Source organism: Aquarana catesbeiana, linkage group LG08, assembly GCF_042186555.1.
Source record: "Aquarana catesbeiana isolate 2022-GZ linkage group LG08, ASM4218655v1, whole genome shotgun sequence".
Taxonomy (NCBI): domain Eukaryota; kingdom Metazoa; phylum Chordata; class Amphibia; order Anura; family Ranidae; genus Aquarana; species Aquarana catesbeiana.
The window spans coordinates 296,639,856-296,650,127 of record NC_133331.1 but is presented as its reverse complement, the minus strand read 5'-3'; the positions used below and the strand labels follow the sequence as shown (position 1 = coordinate 296,650,127).

At 48.4% G+C, this 10,272-nt stretch overlaps 1 protein-coding gene across 3 annotated transcripts; it reads right to left on the bottom strand.

The window, feature by feature from the left end:
• Positions 1-368: 368 nt before the first annotated feature.
• Positions 369-8,723, bottom strand: LOC141104787 (uncharacterized). 3 transcript variants are annotated; one of them, XM_073594532.1, is made up of 8 exons: positions 8,571-8,723; positions 8,183-8,454; positions 7,890-8,093; positions 7,673-7,810; positions 7,285-7,491; positions 6,974-7,195; positions 6,688-6,829; positions 372-1,529 (listed from the first exon to the last, which is right to left on the bottom strand). In XM_073594532.1, the coding sequence occupies exons 1-8, from the start codon at positions 8,653-8,655 to the stop codon at positions 721-723; spliced, it is 2,079 nt and encodes a 692-aa protein (XP_073450633.1). In that variant the 5' UTR covers positions 8,656-8,723; the 3' UTR covers positions 372-720. The 3 variants fall into 3 exon arrangements, with proteins under 3 accessions (XP_073450634.1, XP_073450635.1, XP_073450633.1); XM_073594533.1 differs by lacking the exon at positions 7,673-7,810 and having other exon boundaries at positions 369-1,529; XM_073594534.1 differs by lacking the exons at positions 7,285-7,491; positions 7,673-7,810 and having other exon boundaries at positions 369-1,529.
• Between the last annotated feature and the right edge of the window lie 1,549 nt (positions 8,724-10,272).

Here is a 10,272-nt window from a genome sequence, read left to right as displayed (position 1 = left end):
ATGTGGTCTTCTGCTGCTGTAGCCCATCTGCTTCAAGAGCTGGTATTCTGCATACCTTGGGTGTAACGAGTGGTTATTGGAGTTACTGTTTTGCCTTTCTATTATCTGGAACCAGTCTGCCCATTCTCCTCTGACCTCAACAAGGCATTTTCCTCGTCTTCACCGCGTCTAAATGCCTAAACGCGTTGAGTTGCTGCCATGTGATTGGCTGATGAGCAATTCGTGTTACCAATCAACTGAACAGGTGTACCTAATAAAGTGTCCGGTGAGTGTATATAAAAGGGAGGCAGACTTTAGAAGAGGGTGACGGAAGATGGTGGAAGGTGACAGTTGAGGAGGAGAAATAAATATACAAATACAGACAATAACACATTTATTTTGATCCTCATTTATTGGATAGAAAAAAAAAAATCAACTCCGTCCATAATTGAAATGTGAAAGGGCACATCAGAAACTAACATTGTCACATTTACCATTTTCAGCCAGCAGGGGGCACTCTCCAAGCACATGCACCTGCCTGTGGAAGCTCATAGCACGTCTGCTGCACAGCTGCTATGTAGTCTGATCTCCCCTGCTCTTCATCCGCAAGCCATAATTAGCTCCTCCCTCAATAATGTTTTGCTTTGAATCTTCTGCTGAAGAGCAGGGGAGATCAGACTACACCTCAGGAGGGACAGCGACATGTCACCTCCGGTAGAGACCAAGCTCAGGACGCTCTCTTCAGGAGGTTGTGTGGGATCCCTGATGTCTGAGAAGATGGCCCCTCTGAGAAAAACTTTTCCCGCACTCGGGGCAGGAATACGGCTTCTCCCCCGTGTGAGACCTCTGATGCGCGTCAAGATCCTGCTGCCGTACGAAACATTTGCCGCAATCGGGGCAGGAATACGGCTTCTCGGTGGCGTGATATTTTCGATGTATGAGAAGCGTTGACTTCCGCGGATAACTTTTCCCGCAGTCGGGGCAGGAGAACGGCTTCTCGCCCGTGTGGCACCTCTGGTGTTCCGCAAGGCTGGACTTCCGTGAATAACACTTCCCGCAGTCGGGGCAGGAAAAGGGCTTCTCCCCCGTGTGAGACCTCTCGTGTATCAGAAGCTCTCTTTTGACAAGGTAGCACTTCCCGCACTCGGCGCAGGAGAAAGGCATCTTGCCCGCGTGGATGACCCGATGTTTTAAAATTTGGGACTGCCACTTGAAACGTTCCCCGCACACGGGGCAGGAGTACGGCTTCTCCCCGTTGTGAAATTTCTGGTGCCTGATCAGGTAGGACTTATCCGAAAAACATTTCCCGCATTCGGGGCAGGAATACGGCTTCTCCCCCGTGTGACACCTCCGATGTCTCTCCACGTGATGTTTTGAGATGAAGCATTTCTCACAGTCGGGGCAGAAATACAACCGGTCGTCCTTTACAATCACAGTGTAGGAGGAACTCGATGGTCCGTCCACACCATCGGGAACTGGATGGACATTTCCATTAAGGACGTCTTCTCCTGGACTATACTGTGTGATGCCGTCTTCTTCTACTTTACACTCTGGAGACAAAGTGAGACAACGTCAGATTTTCCTCATCTCCCGTCCATACACAACAACAATACAACTCTTGTACTTGCTGTAAAACATTTTTCTTGGAGTCCACGGAGAGACACAAAAATTCAGAAACAGTTGGGTTTTACTGCCAACTAGAGGAGGTTGGGACACTGGCAAACAGCGTAGTGGTGGGACCTGTGTCCCCCAATGGTTTCCAACAGGGCTGTGGATAATAGGGTACCACCAGTCCTCCTGTACAGGGTCCAGACAGCTGGGTGAATTGGATGTGGGCAGGGAGATTGATTGGCACGGGGGGGGGGGGGGGGGCAATTACTTGAACCAATCCCCTGTACGGTTCCCTCTGCAGCAGCTGAAAGCTGGCTTCTTCTCCTCTCCCTCCTGTTGACTTTCAGCTGCTGCAAAGAGCTATACAGGGGCTTGGTTCCAGTAATTGCCCGCCCGCCGTGCCCAACCTCCTCTAGGTGGCAGTATAACCCTTGTATGGCTTGGTTCCAGTAACTGCCCACCTGCCGTGCTGATCACCCGCCCTGCCCACATCCGATTCACCCAGCTCAGCACGGCGGGGGGGAGGCTACTGGAACCAATCATCTGTATGGCTCCCTCTGCAGCAGCTGAAAGCTGGCTTCTTTTCTTCTCCCTCCTGTTGACTTTCAGCTGCTGCAAAGAGCTATACAGGGGCTTGGTTCCAGTAATTGCCCACCCGCCGTGCCCAACCTCCTCTAGGTGGCAGTATAACCCTAGTATGGCTTGGTTCCAGTAACTGCCCACCTGCCGTGCTGATCACCCGCCCTTCCCACATCCGATTCACACAGCTCAGCACGGCGGGGGGGGGGGAGGCTACTGGAACCAATCACCTGTATGGCTCCCTCTGCAGCAGCTGAAAGCTGGCTTCTTCTCCTCTACCTCCCGCTGGCTTTCAGCTGCTGCAAAGAGCTATACAGGGGCTTGGTTCCAGTAATTGCCCGCCCGCCGTGGCCAACCTTCTTTACGTGGCAGTATAACCCTTGTATGGCTTGGTTCCAGTAATTGCCCACCTGCCGTGCCGATCACCCGCCCTGCCCACATCCGATTCACCCAGCTCAGCATGGCGGGGGGCAGCTACTGGAACCAATTACCTGTATGGATCCCTCTGCAGCAGCTGAAAGCTGGCTTCTTCTCCACTCCCTCCCGCTGGCTTTCAGCTGCTGCAAAGAGCTATACAGGGGCTTGGTTCCAGTAATTGCCCGCCCGCCGTGCCCAACCTCCTTTAGGTGGCAGTATAACCTTTGTATGGCTTGGTTCCAGTAATTGCCCGCCTGCCGTGCCGATTAGCCGCCTTGCCAACATCCGATTCACCCAGCTCAACACGGCGGGGGGCAGCTACTGGAACCAATCACCTGTATGGCTCCCTCTGCAGCAGCTGAAAGCTGGCTTCTTCCCCTCTCCCTCCCACTGGCTTTCAGCTGCTGCAGAGGGAGCCATACAGGTGATCGGTTCCAGTAGTTGCCCCCCCCGCCGTGCTGAGCTGGGGGGAATCAGATGTGAACCAAGCCATACAAGGGTTATACTGCCACCTAGAGGAGGTTGGGACACTGGCAAACAGCATAGTGGTGGGACCTGTGTCCCTCAACGGCTTCCAACAGGGCTGTGGATAAGGGGGTACCAGCAGTCCTTTTGTACAGGGCCCAGGCAGCTGGGTGAATTGGATGTAGGCAGGGAGGTTGATTGGCAAAGAGGGGGGCAATTACTGGAACCAATCCCTTGTACGGCTCACTCTGCAGCATCTGAAGCTGGCTTCTTCTTCTCTCCCTCCCACTGTTTTTCAGCTGCTGCAGTGAGGGCTGTACAGGGGATCGGTTCCAGTATTTGCCCCCCCTGCCATGCCAATCACCCTCCCTGACCACATCTAATTCACTTAACTTGGTGGGGGGATTACTGAAACAGATCCCCTCTACAGCTCCCTCTGCAGTAACTGAAAGCTGGCGGCTTCTCCTCTTCCTCCTGCTGGCTTTTAGCTGCTGCTATGACAGCCATACAGGGGATAGGTTCCAGTAATTGCCCCCCCAGCCGCCACACCCTTCACCCTCCCTGTGCACCATAAACTCCCCCCTGCTGCCCAGGCCCCCCTGTTTGCCCCCACCCCGCAGTGCATTGCTTCCCTCCTCTTCTTCCCACCGGCAGCTGCAAGCTGGGATCCTTCAGGATAGAGAGTGGGGGAAGGGTCTGGTAATTATGTCACATTTACCAGCCCCTTCCTTTCCTGAATGAACACAACGAGTGATCGGCACCGATCACTCACTGTGTTCATTCATAACTTAAGCATAGAAAACTGTTTGCTTTTTTTGGGAGGGAGGGGTTGTCAGACTGGTTATATGAGGCCCTGGTTCCTAAGAGCAGCCCTGGTTTCCAAGAAAAAAGATTTTACGCTAAGAACATTATTGGATCTTTATCATCCAATGAAGGATCTCAGAAACAGTTGGGACCTGAAAAAGTAATTGAATTGGGGGGGGGGGGGGGGGGTAGGCAACAGCCACTGGCCGACCCAGGAGAATTTGGCGAACCATCTGTAACGCAGGTGTACCGGAAAGACCGATGCTCAAGTCTACGCAGGGTGAGGTGTAATTCTTGCCCAACCAAGGTGAGGCCTCAGAGGATCAACTTGGTGAGCCAGACCAGGACAGAGATAACTATCTGAAGAACACCGAGCTTGAACCAGTGAGAGTCCATAAGAACCAAGAATCCATCAAAACAGATGCAATGCAGTTTACCCAAAAGGAAGGGAACTAGACCAACAATGAAATGTGGTCAACTAAAAAAGAAATAATGGGACAAGACCCAAGATAACAGGTTCAATGAGGTCACCTTTGACAAACAAAACAGGTCTAAAGGAGAAGACCAGCTAGTCAACCTGAGAAGGCCGGAGCTTTACATTCTTCAGACTTAGGATTATTGTAAAGGAGGTTCCATGATGAGAAAAGAGGTTGCCTGGCCAGACAACCAATCTCACAGCGAGTTAACAACTGGATGTAGGAGCCTTCCCACCAAGATATCCCAATGACCCTTGATACAGACACAAAAAAAACCCCCAAGGGTTCCAAACCCAAAGCCAGATTGACTGAAGTAGGGAGTAAGCTGAGCAAGAAGCCCTCAAAGATGAGGGTGAACCACAATGCAGGCTGGTGCAGGGGAACACAGCCAACAGATGAGCAGAGGAATGACCATCCACTTAAACACCTGGTTTCCAAAAAGACATGGTTCTAAGAGACCTCCAATGAGGCCCGCCGATAAGGGGGTAGCACTGGCCCTCCTGTATGGGGCCCAAGCCCCATCAGTTCAACAGGGGGGCACAAGCAGCTTTATGGTGCAGGCAGTTCCCCCTCCCTGCAGCACAGCTGGCTTCTTCTCCTCTCCCTCCAGACTGTCAGCTGCTGCAGGGGGAGCCACAGGGGGATCGGTTTCAGGCAATGGCTCCCCCTCTTGCTGCCCCGATCACTCCCTCTCCTAACCAGGATCCCCATCATTTGCAGCTTTAAGCCCCCTGTGCCCCCCCTCATGTTTACTATGCTTCATTTTGTGAATGAACAGGGAGCCTCTGTATCGAATGCTCGCTGTTCATTCATTCTGTAGCAGCTGAGGCTGCAGAGAAAGGATTGGGGATTTGTGTCCTCAATCACTTTCTCTGTCTCAAAAGTGAGAAATTGGGGATCTGTTTAAACCCCTGATATTTCAACAAAGACCCCCCCCCCCCCCCCCATGGCTAATGTAAAAAAAAAAAAAAAAAAAAACATAATTTAGGGCTCTTCCACACTGTGGTGCTCTTGCCGCATGAATGAATGGTTTGTTCATGAGGCCGGAGCCATGTTCGGGGTCATACACCTGCACCTAGGCTGGGGAGGGCCCTGTCAGGTAGGCTGTACGTGGCCCCATGATTTCAAACAGCAGCCCTGCCTCTGAGCTTCCCTGATCCAGAGAAGAATCCTCAGCCTGAGAAGTGAGGGACAGGAATCTTAGTTACGCTGTTAAAAAAAAAAATTCACCTGATTGGGATCAGGAATGAGGAAGATGTTTGAAGGAACTTCCTCAAGAAGTTACAAATCAGACACAGAATGATCACCTATGTCCAGGGGATAAGGTCCTGCGAAGACCTCTGGACATTCTCTATCCCATACAGGGGGTACTTGCAGAGGTATCCCAGATGACAATCCAGGGAAAGGCAGGGCCATCCGGCGATAGTTATTTCCTGCAATGCTGGAGATGAGGAGCACTCAGGTGCAGATCCCCCGATCTTTAGTGTGGAGGCCACCCATTGAGGAGAGCATGATGGCGATGCCTTGTCTCTATGGAAGACAGCGGGGTCAAGGAGTAGCACACATCCAGTTAAGGGATCACACTACTTGATCTGTTATAAGGAAACCTCCCAACCCTTCTGAAGAAGAGAACATCTGACAACACCTAAGTGATGTCCAGCAGAGACCAGATCAGGACCTCAGAGAGGACAGGGACATCTCTCTGGTGGGTTCCCATTACTGGATCCATCTGTAGGAAACCCACACACTGACTGAATACATTGTTTCTATGTGTTTATCAGATGATGGGGGATCTAGGTGGAGCCTCCGTACTGCTCTCTGCTTTACAATAAAGTCCCCTCTTACCCGGTGGATCTCCTGAAGGAGTGGACACAAGGAGTCCAGAAAACTGGCGCTCTTCAGGGATGGTCGCCTCAGCATTCCATAATGTGAGTGCCAGGTAAAGACATTAAGATGGACACTAGGATCTCCAGTGCTCACAGAAATGCCAGGTGCCGCTGGAGATCCTTACTAGGAGAAAGAACAGTAGGCACCAGTCCATCCAAGCTGGCCTGGTAGGCCAGAGGGTCTCTCAGAGAAGGGTTCAAGCTGGGTACTAAAAAGGGCTAAACAGTATCCATGGAGAACGAGCACCCCTGAAGAGAGAAGTGTAAGTCCATGTAGGGTGATACAAAGTCAAGAGTGAATGAATTGTATCTGCAGCACGGAGAATGAAGATTATAAAAGAAAAAGGAGAACGGGAAACGCGGTTCAGGAAAGTCACCATTCTCAGCCAATATGGCTTAGTCCCCACCCTACTCTGGACCAATCAGTGAGCAGTATGAGTGGAGGAATGTATTTAGTATTAATGACCCACCTGTGCTGGTCTCAGTAGGAGTGTCCTCCTCTATAAATGTCCCCGTTGTTCCATCCTCCTCCATAAACTGCGGATCACCCTTCACATAGGTCTCTTCTTCTTCTGATTTATCCTTCACCTTCATATCTGTCAGATCTTCACCCTAAACCAAGTGAAGGATCAACAATAACATCTCTAAATATAAGGTCAACAATGTGAGATCACATAAACAAAATGACATCTTGTAGGCTCCACACATTGTCCCCATGATGTAATTTTCATGTTCTAGATGCTTCGTCCCACCAACCTGATAAAGGCGTGAATAGCTGTGATCTTCCCATCTGGAACTCCGGGAATTCGGAGGACGGGGACATCTCTCTGGAAGGTGTATGGGATTAGGTGGTTCCATCATGGGGTCCTTGTGGAGGTCTTTCTCTCCTTCCGAACACTCCTTCATCACCCCATCCTCATCATCCTCCTCTTTTATCTCTTCTTTAACATCAACTTTAGGATCTGTCAGGTTTCCATTCTGAATATATAATAAAAATGACATCAATGGTAACAATGCAGATAATGTACAGATCCTAATGATACTATCAGTGATTGTTCCTCATCTACCTGATGATGGTGGGGGATGGTGTGACCTTCCTGTGTGGAATCCCGGGAATACAGAGGATGGGGACATCTCTCTGGTGGGTTTCTGGTATTAGGTGGTTCCATCATATCCTTGTGTCCTTCAGAAAACTCCTCCATCACTCCATACTCCTCATCCTCCTCTTTATACTCTTCTTTAACAACAATATTAAAATCCTCGAAGTTTCCACTCTGAATATATAATAAAACATTCATTGTAACAAACATGCTGTGTATAAATCATAACTACCAATAATTGTCAATCATCTACCACACTTCATAAAACATTTATTGTAAAAAAAAAGAAAAAAGAAAGAATAAAAAAAAAGGCTTGTGTATAAATCATAACTATTAGTGATTATTAACCAACAACCTCTGGTGGGTTCCTGGTATTGGGTGGCTCCATCATATCCTCGAGATTCTCTGAAAACTCTCCCATTTCACCATACTCCTCATCCTCCTCTTTATACTCTTCTTTAACATCAATATTATCATCCCCGAGGTTTCCAATCTGAATATATAATAAAACATTCATTGTAACAAACATGCTGTGTATAAATCATAACTACCAATAATTGTCAATCATCTACCTGATGATGGTGAGGGATGGTGTGACCTTCCTGTGTGGAATCCCGGGAATACAGAGGACGGGGACATCTCTCTGGTGGGTTCCTATAGCTGGATGACTCTTCCATGGTGTCCTGGTACAGATCTTTGCGTTCTTTCTCCATCACCCCATCCTCCTCTTTTATCTCTTCTTTAACTTCAACTTTAGGATCTCTCAGGTTTCCACTCTGAATATATAATAAAAATGACATCAATTCTAACAATGCAGATAATGTACAGATCCTAATGATACTATCAGTGATTGTTCCTCATCTACCTGATGATGGTGAGGGATGGTGTGACCTTCCTGTGTGGAATCCCGGGAATACAGAGGACGGGGACATCTCTGTGGTGGGTTCCTATAGCTGGATGACTCCACCGTGGTGTCCGGGTACAGATCTTTGTGTTCTTTTGGAAACTCTGACTCTTCCATCACCCCATCCTCATCATCCTCCTCTTTTATCTCTTCATTAATATCGACCTGTGTGGAATCCCGGGAATACAGAGGACGGGGACATCTCTCTGGTGGGTTCCCATTACTGGATCCATCTGTAGGAAACACACACACTGACTGAATACATTGTTTCTATGTGTTTATCAGATGATGGGGGATCTAGGTGGACCCTCCGTACTGCTCTCTCCTTTACAATAAAGTCTCCTCTTACCCGGTGATGTGAGGGGCGGCTGATTGTCCATCATGACGTCCTTGTAGAGATCCTTGTGTCCTTCTAAATACTCCCACTCCTCCATGGAGAAATAGACAGTGACATCCTGACACCTTATAGGAACCTGACACACACAATGATACAGTCACCATCCAGACACATCCCTTGTCTGTTACTGGATAATGTCCCAGAATTCCCAGAATCCTCCTCACCTCTCCTGTCAGCAGCTCCATCATCTTCTTGGTGACTTCTAGAATCTTCTCCATGTTGTGTCTCTCAGGTTTTAGGGAGTCACATGGAGGCACTGTGATGGTCATATGATCACCTGACTTCACAAGAGGAAATCTCTGTATTGAGGAACCAATAGGAATATTATGTTAGAATCCCAGAATCCTCCTCACCTCTCCGGTCAGGTCTGTGTTTTATTAATAGAAATAAGAGTGATGTCATGTGACCTCCCAGAATCCTCCTCACCTCTCCGGTCAGGTCTGTGTTTTATTAATAGAGATAAGAGTGATGTCATGTGACCTCCCAGAATCCTCCTCACCTCTCCGGTCAGGTCTGTGTTTTATTAATAGAGATAAGAGTGATGTCATGTGACCTCCCAGAATCCTCCTCACCTCTCCGGTCAGGTCTGTGTTTTATTAATAGAGATAAGAGTGATGTCATGTGACCTCCCAGAATCCTCCTCACCTCTCCGGTCAGGTCTGTGTTTTATTAATAGAGATAAGAGTGATGTCATGTGACCTCCCAGAATCCTCCTCACCTCTCCGGTCAGCAGGTAGATGATCTCCAGGGTGAGGTTTAGTATCTTCTCAGTCATGTGACTCCGGTCCTCCTCCATCCTCATTCCTGCTGTCATCTATGAAGGTTTCCCTGTAGACAGATAAGATTGACAGGAAATTATCTGGATTGGTATTTGGTTGTGCAATAGTAGGATGAAGATATCAGGAATTAATATGAAGATATGTACTTTAGAACTATGCCCACGAGTGGGAACATTTTCTAATCTGGATTATTAAACGTTTGCCATGATTTTTTGCCATAATTGATGTTAGATGCCTCAAAGTGACCATGTGTATGATCACATTTCGGGTTAATATCAGGGACTGGGATCATTATGTAAAAAAAAGGAACATTCAATGTCACTTACGGGGCCGGAACATTCTCCTAATTTTGGAGATGTGTCACCTTTCCCACCAATCACCTTCTCACCTCATCAGTCATTACTAATGGATTATACCACTTTTATCGGGTGCAAGTGACGGGAGAGACCATTGTAGATGTGACTTTGGATTTGTATGTCTTTACTGTGACTAGAAACAAAGAGGGGAATATACTCCTCAATTATTCTATCTATATGTGTGTATCATCATCTGCTGGAGATAAAAGACGTCACAGTGACTATGGAGGAAGAGGACGGAACATGACGGGGGGGGGTTACTGGGTGTAAATAGAAAATAAGATCTTATTACCTCCTATACTGCCACTTCCAGCAATGTCTTCTCTCTACTTCCTCCTGGCTCACCTCTCACCCGGAACTTCCTGTCTGTCCCTGACATCACTTCCTGTCTTCCATAGAGACTTCCTGTCTGGGTAAGAAGTGAGATCACCACCTTGTGGAGCTCAAAGAAACTGCAGCCTCGGGGAGTGTCTCAAATATATTCCAATTAACCATCCCGAATACATCTGCTAACTAACT